Consider the following 15,050-nt stretch of genomic DNA (forward strand, 5'->3'; position numbering starts at 1 on the left):
CAATAATCATCAAGCTGCCACTCTTCATTTGAATGCTGAGGATGATATTGTTCATGTAGGCACATGGTGCTTTGCTCTCTGCCGGTGTTTCATCCCTAGATAGTAGAAAAGCAATCATATTCTCTCATTGGCCTTGTCACTGAGCCTGAAAGATGCCGTCCACCCACAAAACAAATCTATAAGCCTCAACTGCACTATTATCTATAAACTCCTCCTTTCATTTGCATAATTCCATCAACAAACTGCTGAGGATCATCTATTATCCTACAGGTAAAATATCCTACAGTTCTCGGGAAATAAGGAGCACAAATAAGTTTACTAAATATATAAACAAAAACTCGGCACAAATATGCTAAATAAACTAAGTAGTATGGCATTGTGTAACAATCGTAAAAATGGGAATACATTAATTCAGAGGTATTCAAAATCAATTCAGAAGTATTCACATTTTTAACCATAATTTTTGCAGTCATAGTTTAGACCTATATTAAATATACAGCTTCAAAAAAAAAAAAAAAAAAAAAAAAAATATATATATATATATATATATATTTGTAATATATAAGAAATATATATATGAAAACTGTATAATCTTAGATTAATAAAATATGAAACCAAACTATCATATTTTATGCAGTGTTACTTCTCTAGGAAATGTCTCTTGTTTTAAGGATTTTTAAAATATATTTGTACTGGACACAAAAAAAAGATTATGTTGCATTATTTAGTTGTTATTGTTAAGAACGTATTTCGCCACCTGAAGTTTGTTGCTAAATTGTTATGTAGGTGAGTTTGCAAGAATTTTGGAAGTTAAAAATGGGTCACGGACCACTGGTTTAATGCATTTGTCAACCTTCAAGACAGTCTGGTCTCTCGCCGCCATGTAATAGCCATTCCACAGTAATCAGACGCTTTTGTGCCCATCTCGCGGCCTCTTCCTTCCTGCTGAATGGGGCGTCAGAGTTAAGCTGGCTGGCTCTAGCCGGGTGACAGTTTGCTAATGCCCTTTAAAAGCCAGAGGGACAGGCTTTGGGCAGAGCGTAGTGCGGTGAGTTGAAGACTTCCATATTGTAATTTCCCTCCATGAACGGCTCGGATAATGTCGCCTTTCATGGCTGCCACCAGATTGCCTCAGATAACGATGTGGCATTCAGTTCTGCTCTTTAGGAATTAAAACAGAAAATTGGAGGCCCAAGCATGTAATTATGTTGGGGAGAAGTGAGCAACATCAATTTGTTCTTGGAGGAGGTGGAGGGGAGAGGAGGGGAAAAAAGAAAAGAAAAACAAGGCCCTTCGGCTGTCGGCAGCCGAACGAGACTATTAAAAAAAACATCTCTTGTGTATCTGTGTTATTCTTATTTAAAGGCATAGTTCAGCCAAAAATGAACATTTTGTCATCATTCACTCACCTGTCATTCTAAACACTTTATTTCTTGTGTAGAATATAAAAGAAGTTTAGCAGAATGTCCAAGCTGCTCTATTTGATACAATGAAATTGAATGGTGACCAAGATTTTCAATGTTTGACCTAGTTTTAGGGTGATTTTATGCTATTTTTGTGTATGCGATGAAAATATTCCATACAATGACAGTAAATGGTGACCAAGATTGCCAATGTTTAAACTGAATTAAATTTTAAAAATTACTAGCGTAAAGGTGTTGTACAACTTTCAAAGACTTGGAATATATTAGTGCAAGAGTTGTATGACCTACTTTTATGGTGATTTTATGGTGTTTTTGTGTACAATGTAAAATGAAATCAAGTTCAATCGCACTGAACAGAAAAGCTTATTTGAAATTAACATTAACCGTTTAATAACGATATTTTATCATTCTGTTTAAGATTTTAATTTGGCAGTAAACCAATCATGAATTCAAATAGTACGGCCTATGCAAATGTGACGTTGAAGCATCCGACGTGAGTGAAATGCCTGGCCGTGCTCAGCTGTCAAGTGAGTCATCCTATGTAAGTCGCAAGGCATTAACTGTTGGATTTCAGGAGTTTATCCGAGGATATGTCACCAAAGCAGGTTATATCCAGTATGGTGTGTTTCGAAACCGTTACTATTCAGGAATTTTTTCTTTAAAATGTACTTTTTAATTGATTAAACACCTTGGGCCCAATCATACACCCGGCGCAATGCAACGCCAGGCCCGAAGCAAGAGTTTTTTGCTAGTTTCAGCCTGACACAGTGTCCAGCGCCCACGTTGTTTAAATAGCAAATGCACTCGCGCCCATCCGTTCGCCCATTGACATACTGGTCTGAAAACGAGGTGTGTTCAGGCGCACTGTTGGCGTGTTGCTATTTTCATGATGAACTGAAAACGCCATTGACCAACTAAAACCTGGTCCAAAGTCAATGGCGTGGTATTTTCTTTGTTATTTAAAGGGCACGTTAGTAATTTACGCCTATAGGCGGGTATACAATGCACGTAAAGGGAATGGGAGATGAGACTCTGATTGGTTTATTGCATGTTAAGCCCAAAACACACCCATGACTCATTAAGAAACTAGGTACAACCCTTTTGGATCAAGCGCCTGCCGCGCCGAACATTTTTTTCAGTCAAACTAGCAAAAGTGTATTCGGACACGCCCTAAGAGCACCTGCCTTGAAACGCGCAGCATTATTTACTGTGGAAGACAGGACATTTCAAACAGCTCATCCCCTTTTTAAAAATAGCCAATTGTTTATATCACAGCTTGTCCAGAGCCATTAAGATCGGTAAAGTGTCAGTTTCCTCCTGATCTCTATCCTCCTCCTAATCTTCCATATCACTTTAAAATATAGTATTCTGTGCAGAATTCAGATGGGCCCGTTACGCTTTCTGGTCTGCGCCGACTCACGCATATGATCCGCTCTGTGCTCTGGTGTCTCTGGATAGGTTTGTGTGACACTAATGTGAAACCAGACTTCATTTGCCCCAATGAAAAGCATATTTACCCTGTCTGAATCGTTCCCTATCCCCTATATAGTGCACTATGTGCCATTCACCATGTAGAAAATAGTAAACGTGTGAACAAGAGACTGATTTCAGCTGCACATAAATGTGTTGTACAACTTTCTGAAACTAAGGAATGTTGTGGCTTTCTTTGTGTAGATTTAAGTTTCGACAGGTCTCCACAGGCTACTAAGAAGAGCTATATTAAAAAAAATCTAAAAAGGCACACAAGTTTGGAACAACATGAAGGTGAAATAATCATTATAAATATTAACACAACTACAAATAATTCTAACATTTCAACTGGGTCAACTATGCCTGAAAATTTCAGAACTAAAACATTACCCAGCATCCTGAATAGACAGGAAGCATTCAAGCGCAGGCAAAAGGGACCAAATTGCCTTCAGCGAAGTCTTCATCACCGAGGTCGTAACCTTTTCTTCCTTCAAAATGGGGAAAAAAACAGAAGCGGCCACGGGAAGAAGTTGCCCTGGTGACGGCATTCGTTTAGTGTCAGGCATGTGGGTTTTTTTATGGCTTGCCGATGGCATTAGTCTCCCTCGGTGCCACCAGGCAATCACCTCTTTATCACTTGGCAATTATCTACCCAGAGCTGCTCTGTGTCTCTGCCCACCGCTGCCTGCATCACACATGACCCCTTACAGTCGGTCTGGCCCTGGTGCAGTGCAGGGAGAATGGCGGGATGACTGGAGAGATATTTATAGAGAGACGAGAAATGGAGTGAGCTGAATGCGAGGACCCCGGTTATTAAGGTCCCTGGCCCTGTAAGATTGCCTGAAACGGCTTCGCTCCTTTTTCTGCTGTTTACTGAGGCACATCTTCAGGACTAAACTCAGAGATGGTGCAAACATAGTTTTGGTTGTACCAGAGCTTGTTTTGAGCCAGAAAACATATTTTACACAAGTATGCAAGTGCAAAAAATTTAATGCTTGGTATTAATTAACATTCATACATTCCCTCTTGGAGTGCAAACTTTCTTTTTTTTGCTAAGCAGTATTTTGTCTTGTTTTCCAGAAAAGAAATATCTGATCTGATCTTTTTTAAGACAAATAATACAACATTTTTTAAAAAGTTTGAAATCATTCAGATTTTTTAATGTTTCTAATGTCTTTTATGCTCACCAAAGCTGCATTTTTTTAAATTAAAAATACAGTAAAACCTGTAATATTTGAAATATTATTAAATGAACTGTTTTCTATTTTAAAATGTAATTTATTCCTCTGAATGTTCAGCATCATTACTCTCATAAATCCTTCAGAAATATTTCTAATATGCGAATTTAGTAGTAAAGAAACATTTCTTCTTATTATCAATGTTGAAAACAGTTTTTGCTTCTTAATATTTTTCTGTAAACCATCAACACTAACATTAAAAAGTCTGAGGCATTCAAGATTAGGTTTAATTGATCAAAAGTAACAGTAAATACAAAAGACCTCTATTTCAAAGAAATGCTGTACTTCCATTCATCAAAGATTCTTGAAAACAAAGTTTCACGCATCTTTAAAACAAGATAAATTCATTTGAGAAGCAAAAATCAGTTATGATAATGTTACATAGTCAGTTTACACTATTGTCCACTGTAGCGCCCCCTGTGGCAATGCTGAGAATGCAACATGTATTTGTATTACGTTATGAATTACGTTGCACGAATTCTAAAAGCACATCTTGCATATCTAAAAGCATTTACACTCACAAAAATGTGTAGAATATGTTTAGGGCTTGAGTCCGCTTCCATTTGGATATTTCTGTGTTGTACATTTTGCGTGAAGAGGGTGGTTTATATGTACAGTATATATCTTATTTCTGCAAAGTGTCCATTTACACCTAAAAAGACATTTCAAGTGAACTATATAACTGAGAAACAAGGGGTGAGATTCTATATTTCTATATAACACATCAATCATTTTGCCTATTTCTAGATGGTCCATAAGAGAGAATGCTTCCAAACAGTGCATTAAAACTATAATGTTGTTTGAAACAGATGTATAAAAAAGAAACAAACACGTTTAAAGCTCTTTGAATATCAAATACTTATATTTCCCAACAACAGGGGGCAATGTAGGTCAATAGCAGAGAGTGTGCCCCCCTCCTCAGCACCCTCCTCCCAAAAATACCCAGACAAACATTCCCCTCATTAATGTTGGCTTCAGAACATTCTGAAGTGCTTTCAAGCAATTTGTGCGTCATATTAATCTAATGCACCGTCTCTGGTGATTGGCGTCAAGTAAAAGAGATCTTTCTGGCTTTCCATCAACAGCCGCGCTTTTATTCATCTTCCAAAAAAAGAGAGAAAAAAAGAAAGCCGAAAATGAAGATGGCTCCGCTTAGAAAAAGGAAAAAGATCAAACACGAGGCAGCGGGAGAAAAAGACAGATAAAAGATGTTCGGCTTGTATTGACAAGAGCGTCTGAAAGAAAATTAATGTTTCTCGCTTTCATCGCGTGTTTATGTCACACCCCCCATTCCACTCCAGAGACGAGGACGGGGCCGCATCTGATATTTTCAACATCTTCATGTAATACTGAATGATAAGCTGTTTGTCAGATTCAGGAGTTAGATGTACCTTTTTAAAAAAACGCATCTGTCTTTTGCCACGATGTTGTCAGCACTATTACCCCTCCAATTTGCGCTCAGATGCCCCCTCCTCTGCTCTGACTAAAATCCAATTTACTGGCTGTCAGCTCAACCCAGTAATCCTCTGCACAGCTGTGTTTGTGGAAGGAGCCTCTTAATTTGCTCGTCCTCCACGTTTCTAAATGTACCATTGCCATATCTGAAGCTAAACGTTAGCTTATGCTGTTTGGCGCAACAAATGCCTGTCGGAAACCCTTTCAGGTTCTGCTCAGGTGAGGAAATGAGTTAACAGTAGAACGTGGAAAATGCTAGTGGAGTTAGCGACTTGCTAACTTGCTGCTACAATGCTAGCATGCCTGCTAATGCAGTCGTTTTGGTGTTTGAAATGTTTTTAGTTCATTGCTAGGTGGTAGCTATGGCGTTTGCTGGATGGTTACTTACTAGCCCAGCTCGAAATAGCCACAAAAAGTTATATTTTGGTCATGATATGACACAGTTGTGTGTTTTTGCCCCAAACCCTGCCCGCTTCTGATTTCATTGGTCAACTCAATCATGCAGTAACCTGTCAAGAAATATTCAGAACTGATGGATTCTGTTCAGAGTTTAGAAATATCATGAATGCATCTGATCGTGACAAATATTAATGCTATCTATCCCTTGTGCTACCAACCCTTTATTAATGTTAAGGTTGTAGGGTTAGTTTCAGCATTGTTTAAGCAATCAGCACTGTGAATGACATGACCAATGAAATCTTTATAATAGGCTGCGAACCAGGTTTGCATTAGTTTGAGTTACCTCCTTAAATGCAGGATTTTTAGGCTTATTTATCATCCGCCAGGCGTAAATTGTAAAGCAATTGCTTAGAAAAGTAAAGCTAACCTGTACTAAACAAGCTGCTCAATCATTTGGGCTAGGCCCAAATACCAGGTAGGCTATCATTTATATCAAATAACACGCTAACATTTAGCATTAGCATTTGTTGTGTTACAATTTATAAAAACCTAGAAGAAAATCATGTATTGGAGAATTCTAGGGCTGCGTTTCATTTCTCTTTTAGACACGCACTCGCGAACTTCCCTAAGTACTTCCCATCGGGGGAATCCCTGCCGCCATTCTGAAGGGCGTTCCACTTCATGAAGTGGACGAGTGAAGTTTATATGCACAGACCCTCGACCCCTTGATTTTGACAGGGAGCGAGTCTACATCATATGTACACTTCTGGCAGCTCCATATACCACAATGCAACACAATTGTGACGCCACCGCAGATTGCATTAAATTTAGCCCCACCACAAACAACTCTATGATATATTAATTATTTTGTAGTTCAACCAAAACACATCTATATTCATATAGAATGCTGCATTAAGCAATTTCGTAAGGGAAAAAATGCAAATAATAAATCAACTCCATGGCATATTCCAAGTGATCAAGGGCTTAGAATGTTCCAATTCAGCCCATTGCAAAGGTTCTTCCAGTAGTGGGCACTCTTGCAACATAAGCAATGACGTACATCTGAGTCAATGAGATTGAGGGAAGTTAGCAAGGGAAGGGCATAAAACCGAACCGAACTGGAACAATGGCTGCGTCCGAAAACTGGAAAATGCTGCCTTCTGAGGACACATTTCAAGGTAGTAAGGCATCAAGGCATGTCCGAATCCAGTGTTAGCTTCACTTCCTGTCTCATGAGATACCTTCCTCAGATCGATTTTTGAAGGAAGCATGGATGTAGCCTTAGCTGCCTTTGATATCCCACAATCCTGTGCTTTCCATTCTGTGACAGTTGAGCTAGAAAAATAAAGATGGCGTCCGAAAGTTGTGTTTGCTGCTCATTTTGTGTATAAATGTACGATATTGACCAACATATTTCAATTTTGATATCATTTCTATAGAGAAATTACTACTGTAATAATTAAATATTTGTTCAGTTCTCACCAAAGCTCGCGCTATATTGCTGTAGATCATTGAACTCTTACGCTGCCTCAGAAGTCTGTCCGAAATCAATTTCGTGAGGTACCTTCATGCACAAACACTGCCGTACAAGTCATTCTCTTATAAGACAGCGAGGCAGCAAGACAGCTACCTAGGTTTTCAGACGCAGCCACAGCCTAAGTATCTTTAAAGGTGCACTCAGTCTTCTTTTCTGGCTATATTGACAATGTCGTTCATGCCTTATACTGACACCTAGTGGTATGGAAACGGCATTACACAAAATCATAAGTTGCTATTGTACAAATTCTGTATTTACCAGTGAGGTTTTTGTTAACTAAAACTTAAGTCATCATCTCAGGTAATGTGTATATATAATTTTTTAAAAAGTACATTTATGTAAAACTTGGAACAAACTCACAAACTTTGCCACAAGCTGAATGCGATATCATAAGGCAGTCGGTTTCGGCATGTGTGGGTTGTGGCTTGGGCTGGAACAGTGAATTATAGAGACAATGTCATTGCCACCGCACAGCACACAGCACCATCTCTGACAGAGGAGATAAAAGTCACTGCCAACCTGTGGGAGCCACAGCAACCACCCTGCCTGCCTTCCCGCACGCCGCTCTCGGACCATTTGCATTTCCTGCGGACGCTTCGCATCTCATGAATCCTAATGAGGGCGTATTTTTTCCACGTACTGGCCTGGCAGTTACTGTGGGATTGTCTGTACGCACGTCTTCCGCTGCCCCCCGCACGTCTGTGAAATGAAAATGAGTGTGAATGATAAGCCCCCGGGGGGCCGGGTCGATGCCAACAATTAATCCTGGCATTTACAAGAAAAATTCATCTATGCTTATCAGTCCATGAATATATATGTATATCTATCTACTCCATATGTAGAAACTAACTAGTGGGATAGTTACTCCCCAACAGTTTTATAGTATCTTCACCAAAATTAAACCAAGATGTCCCCCATGAATGAATATTAGGTACTGAGTCAACTTCTCTGCGGCTTTTCAAACTCCCCCATACTGAAGGAACCGATGCGTGCTATAAATAGCCAGGTGAAGATTTTCCAATTGAATAGTCTGAGTCACTCCGTGAATGTGAGCGAGGACATGTGGGCGTGCAGGGATGGGGAGGGCACGTGGGTGGCAATGAGATCATCAAAACGTGTCGGGCCTGGAGGTGTCCAAGTGCCTCGGAGGGGGGAAGGGTACTCACCGCATGTGCGTAGGTGCTGTAGGTGCTGAAGGGCAGGGCGATGGCAGGGTTGAAGATGCCAAACTGGCCCACCATCTGCTGCATGCGACGGATGGTGCGCTCCTTGTCCGTGTCGGCAAACTTGACCACCAGGCTGGACGACGCGCCCTGAGGGAGGAGAGAATCGGAGCCAGTCTGAGGAGAGAGGGCAGGCTGCGTTTAACCTCCCGCTTTGCAAGCGAGACCGCTGACCACCACACAAAATACAACTCATAATTTACATAGATACTTGATTCTGAATTAAGGTGCGGTCACATTAGCAACATTTCAGCGTTTTTTTGTTTTTTTTTGTCAATAGTGTATGCGATGTATGAAGCACAGCTCACACAGAAGTCACTTTCAAACCAAGCAGCTTTCTGTTGGTAAGCGTGGCAAATTTACATGACAAACTTGAACACTTGGACAATCTGCATGGTGAACTTTCTCACCCTCACACAAAACTCATGAATGTGTGGATGCCTATTGAAATTATTGGATTTTATGTGAAATTTTGCAGACCAGAGGTAAATGTGAACGCACCTTTACAGTAACATGCTATAGAATTCAATTGAATTTTAGAGCAGGTTAAGAAAGAAAGAAATCTAATAGACTTGAATTCTGTAATTTTCTGTAATTTATGTCCCGTTAACACCAAGAATGATAACTATAAAGATATTATCATCCACACCAATGGACAATAAAGTTCTGTTTATTCTAAGTGCACACTGCTGATATATCGTCTGCTGTTTAAATACTTGAACTCTTTAAAACAGGATGGATTCTGATTGGCTGTCAATATTTTTATCATTCATAAGCTGGGAAAAAAAAAACATTCTGAAAGGGATTCCAACGATATTGTTCCCCTGTGTCGTTATTGTTATTGTTGTGGTGTAATTATTAACATTAGTTATAGATATTGTGTTTGGTGGGAACTGCCATTTACACACCCTCATGTTATTTCAAACCTGTATGGAAAACAAAAGGTGAATTTTTAAAGAATATCCTGAATGAATCCCTTTAAGAATGATCAAAAACACTGAGTTCCACTGTGAATGGCATGACCATGACTTTTTCACTTCAACTATACCACCAAACACAAGGTGGTTGGATGCATCTTAAATATAGCAATTCAACTCAAAAACATTTTCCAACAAAGTCTCGACATCAAACCTCAGGCAAACAAACAAATAAATCTACAAAACTGTTAGTAGCATCAGTAGACTGACATGAGCCTTGGCAGCTTGACCGTTACATAACAAAACCTATTTCAGATTTTCGTACTTGATAGGTTATGCTATTGCTTCTGAAATATCAAATGGATTAGCCAAAGAACGTGGGTGTGTTTTGAGATTGACAAGGCCACCAATGATCATGTTCTGACCTTGGATGTGTGGGTTTCTGAGTCCGTCTCACTCATTCTCTGCCCTACTGTGGTAATGAAACACCTGCCGTGAGAGCCGCGCTCACATTCATTATGAATCTCTCAATGATTCGATGCTACACTTGACCTTTATCAGCCTACAACATCCTCTGTTCTAGCACTATATAGTCAGAATAAAAAATGAAAAGAAAAAAAAAACTACAGAATCGATTTTGGCAAAAAGGCCGAAATATGACTGTGATCCGATGGTAGAGAAAGGTTGTGCATCAGCCAAGATAAGAGGCTAGCTGAATTGACGTGAAAATGTCGATAAGCAGCCACAATATGGGGGAATATCAGGTAAGGCCACTAGCTATGTCTGTAGAGAAATGGGGTTGTGCTTTAAGTCCTCAACTGGTGGACTGTGACCCAAAATTGGTTCGAAATTCTATATCTGGGCAGATAAAACACAATACTAAACGGCAACATTAAAAAACAACTAATTATATAATTGTGCATAATTTGGGCAAAACACAACCTGCTTTGTAAATTGTCTACTAAGATTCAAAAGGCATTTAGAAAGAGAACATTAACCAATAATTTTTCTTTAAAATTATTTAATATGTCTGAACTACAAATCATACAAATCAGGTAAAAAGAGCATAGGTGTGATGGCCAATTCCCATGAAGCACTGCTAATAATTAGGTTATTAGTCTATATATATACAGTACAGTCCAAAAGTTTGGAACCACTAAGATTTGTAATGTTTTTAAAAGAAGTTTCGTCTGCTCACCAAGGCTACATTTATTTAATTAAAAATACAGTAAAAAACAGTAATATTGTGAAATATTATTACAATTTAAACTAACTGTGTACTATTTAAATATAAGTAATTTATTCCTGTGATGCAAAGCTGAATTTTCAGCATCGTTACTCCAGTCTTCAGTGTCACATGATCCTTCAGAAATCATTCTAATATGCTGATTTGCTGCTCAATAAACATTTATGATTATTTTCAATTATTGAAAACAGTTGTGTACTTTTTTTTTTCAGGATTCCTTGATGAATAGAAAGTTCAAAAGAACAGCATTTATCTGAAATACAAAGCTTCTGTAGCATTATACACTACCGTTCAAAAGTTTGGGGTCAGTAAGAATTTTTATTTTTATTTTTTTGAAAAGAAATTAAAGAAATGAATACTTTTATTCAGCAAGGATGCATTAAATCAATCAAAAGTGGCAGTAAAGACATTTATAATGTTACAAAAGATTAGATTTCAGATAAAAACTGTTCTTTTGAACTTTCTATTCATCAAATAATCCTGAAAAAAAATATTGCACACAAATATTTTGTACAATTGTACACATTAAATGTTTCTTGAGCAGCAGATCAGCATATTAGAATGATTTCTGAAGGATCATGTGACACTGAAGACTGGAGTAATGATGCTGAAAATTCAGCTTTGCCATCACAGGAATAAATTACTTTGTGAAATATATTCAAATAGAAAACAGTTATTTTAAATTGTAATAATATTTCACAATATTACTGTTTTTTACTGTATTTTTAATTAAATAAATGTAGCCTTGGTGAGCAGACGAAACTTCTTTTAAAAACATTAAAAATCTTAGTGGTTCCAAACTTTTGGACTGTACTGTATATATATAAACCTTCAATATATAAACTTTCAATAAGCGTGCACTATGTACACTGAGCAGGATTCTTTTGCAGGAAATTGCATACATACGTTACTCGCCTGTGCATGTCTCGTCATATCCGTAAATAGAGAAAAGTTGCTCTGGCTACTTTGATGCATATGGGAGTGGCATATTAACGTGCGAGAAAGGTCGGCATGGAGCAGCTGAATCTCGAACCTCTGGGGAATCACCCGTTTAAACCAACACTGCATAGAGAAGAGTCTTATGACAAAAAGAGAAAGCCACAGAGCTCGTAATAAAACAACAATCAACATTGGCTTGGTTTTTCGCATATGGTGAGAACTGGGGGATTTGAAATAAAAAGCGATGTAAAAGCGATGAGGAGATGGCATTTTTATTACTCAATAGGTGATTAAAGTATTTTATTGAACAGATAAATTGCAATATTTAGCTCTCTAACAGAGTTCATTGTAATAGTATTGTCAGAGTTCATTGTCAATAGTATTGGCATAGAAAGTCAATCATTTTATTGTACTGTTTAAGATTTGTTTATGATCAGTCATTTTCAATTAGCATTAAAAAATATTAAGAATAATGATGCACAATTTTCAAATACCTTTTGCTTTAAATCAAATGTTTTAATGTTCCGGTTTGCCACAGAGCTGGTTGATTTCTGTATCAAAGAAATGTTCAAAATGCCTATGGTGAATGAGAAAAAAAAACTGGAAAAGCAGAACAAAGGCTGCTGAAAATTAGGTGGTCAGTGTTGTGCTCTGTATTGTTGTTGGAACACTTAGTGAGGGCCCAATACAAAGCAATCAGACTGCACATCCAAGCTCAACAACTCTAGCTCTAGGCATACGGCACTCATGTGGGCGTTTGAAGGGGTTGCCAGAAATGCAACCAAAGCCATTCGCTGGGGAAGATATATGCAGATTTGATTTTCGATTTCACTCTGTTTGAACCCTCATGCCCTTAGCCTTTCCCAAACTGTTTTATTGTATCGTTTCCTCAACTGCTTAGTTAGGATATCATTACCAGGGACACTATCAATGCATTCAGTCACTGTTCATTAGGCGTTCTGCATGACTAAACAAAATAGAACTTTGCAGGAAATGTACCACAAGACGGCCAAATGCGAGACAGCGCAAGGCTGAAATCTCCAAAAAAGCCCTTTCTTCTATCCCTTCAGGTTTTTTAATCACCAAAGCAGTTGATATTATTTCTGGCTATAACCTCAAGGGAATCTGAGACACCTATGAATTGGAATAAAAACATTTGGTGTTTAGAGAAAACTGGCGAGATATGTTAAAAGTTTGATGGTGGACGATGTTGGGACCTGCAGCATCTTTTTTTTTCCTGATTAAAGGGATAGTACAGCCAAAAATTCATCCTCATGTCGTTCCAAACTTGAATGACTTTCTTTCTTCTGTGGAACACAAAAGAAGATATTATGCAGAATGTCCAAGCTGCTCATACAATGAAAGTGAATGGTGACTGCAATTTTTGGTGAACAAACAAATTTCACTCTTTTCCTCACACAAATTTATCATATGACTTCAGAAGTCTTGGAATATAGAGTGCCAGACATTCTGACTAAATTTTTGATGCTTTCATAGTGTTTATTTGTACTTTTTGGAGCTCGACAGCCTTGTTCATCATCCACCTTCATTGTATTAAAAAAATTGTGTGGAAGAAAGAAAGAGTAAATGATGACAGAACATTCATTTTTGTCTTTCACTTTTTGAACTACTGGTATTAAGTTGTATGTAAACTGTAGGCCTAAGCTGGCATTTTAATATTAACCTCGAATGCGATTATCTGCAGCGCTCAGAGTATTTATTGAAAACCTAGACGTTCTGCACACCACCTTGAGCTATTAAGAAGGAGAACAAAATATTTACTGTGTGTTATGAAAGTTCTTGGGCAAAGCCAATAAAAGAAGAAATTCAATGTTCCTTTAGTCCTAAGTTTGGAGCTACGAATTTTCAAAATCTGTTGATGGTATTTGTCCAATCCTTTCTTGACTGTTTGTTTGCTTTAGCTCTGAGACATCCGGCGAATATCAGGGCCGGGGGCTTGTTGGTCCTGCAAGATATAGGCTTTGCGTTTGTAGGAGAACGTGATAGAGAGAGAGGGAGGAAAATGGGAGAGAGAGTGCTGGTTGATCTGTGAAGTAAAACTCTCATTAAATTTTAAGCCGCCAAGCACCCAGAGGAATTCCCATAGGTCCAGGACCCAGCGAAATGGATTCAGGAGAGAGAGTAAAACTGGGGGAATAAAAAGTGCAGCTGTTCTACAGAGGAAAAAGGAGGGAAACGAGGCCCTGGAATCAAAGAGAGGGCTACATCTTTACGAGAATGTGCGGCACAGGGGGCACCATGGTGCTTTCCCGATTCTTGAGGTCTCTTTGTGAACGTGGACCATAAAAACACTAACTAAGCCATACATTTGATATAACTCTAACTCTACACATCTGTCTTTGTGCATTAACTGTGAAAAAGATAATAAGAATGGATTATCTTGCACACAGAACAACCAGCACTGGAGCAGCCGAGCCGAGCCGAGCTTTTTCTTGTAGCAATCGCTTAAGTTTGTGTATATATATATATATATATATATATATATATATATATATATATATATATATGTGTGTATATATATATAATTTTTAATTAAATAAATGTAGCCTTGGTGAGCAGACGAAACTTCTTTTAAAAACATTAAAAATCTTAGTGGTTCCAATATATATATATATTAACAGTGTTGGGGGTAATGCATTACATGTAACTCGACTTACATAATTAGATTACTTTTTTCAAGTAACTAGTAAAGTAACACATTACTTTTTCAATTTACAACAAAATATCTAAGTTACTTTTTCAAAAAAGTAATGCAAGTTACTTTGTCACATTTATTGACTGACAGCTCTTCTGTTGCCATGTTGAGAGAAATAAAGTACAGAGGTTGTGCGCTGTGTGAACATGATGATTATTGTAGTTCTAAATGTTCTAAATACTAAATGTTAGCATGCATTTACTCATCTCACTTGAAGGGTTTGAGTTTACTGAGTGAAATGCAATCTCAGAATTTACGCAAACCTGTAATAATTAGATATATTAAATTACACAAATATACTTTATGTATTTAATCTCACTTTATATCTTTGCTAACCTTCAATGATCCGATTCAACCATCCGTCAGCCTGATTTAGAAATAAGAGTATCCTGTATCATATTCTTCTTTAATCCATAATAGCAGCACAGCTGAATGGTTTGTTTGAGCTGCACCCTCTACTGTACAGGCGTAAATATGCATTTCCTT

The 15,050-nt window shown here is 38.0% G+C and overlaps 1 protein-coding gene across 17 annotated transcripts in view; it reads right to left on the reverse strand.

Moving 5' to 3' along the window:
* The window catches only part of celf5a (cugbp, Elav-like family member 5a), a 241,567-nt gene that overhangs the window by 24,981 nt on the left and 201,536 nt on the right, over positions 1-15,050 (reverse strand). For 9 of the 17 annotated variants that reach the window (XM_048182955.1, XM_048182958.1, XM_048182957.1 and 6 more), the window contains exon 6: positions 8,690-8,863. In XM_048182955.1, the coding sequence (XP_048038912.1) occupies positions 8,690-8,863 (174 nt within the window). The remainder of the gene's footprint in view (positions 1-8,689; positions 8,864-15,050) is intronic. The other 8 variants (XM_048182963.1, XM_048182970.1, XM_048182960.1 and 5 more) reach the window with 1 other exon arrangement.

Source organism: Megalobrama amblycephala, linkage group LG2 (genome assembly GCF_018812025.1).
Source record: "Megalobrama amblycephala isolate DHTTF-2021 linkage group LG2, ASM1881202v1, whole genome shotgun sequence".
Taxonomy (NCBI): domain Eukaryota; kingdom Metazoa; phylum Chordata; class Actinopteri; order Cypriniformes; family Xenocyprididae; genus Megalobrama; species Megalobrama amblycephala.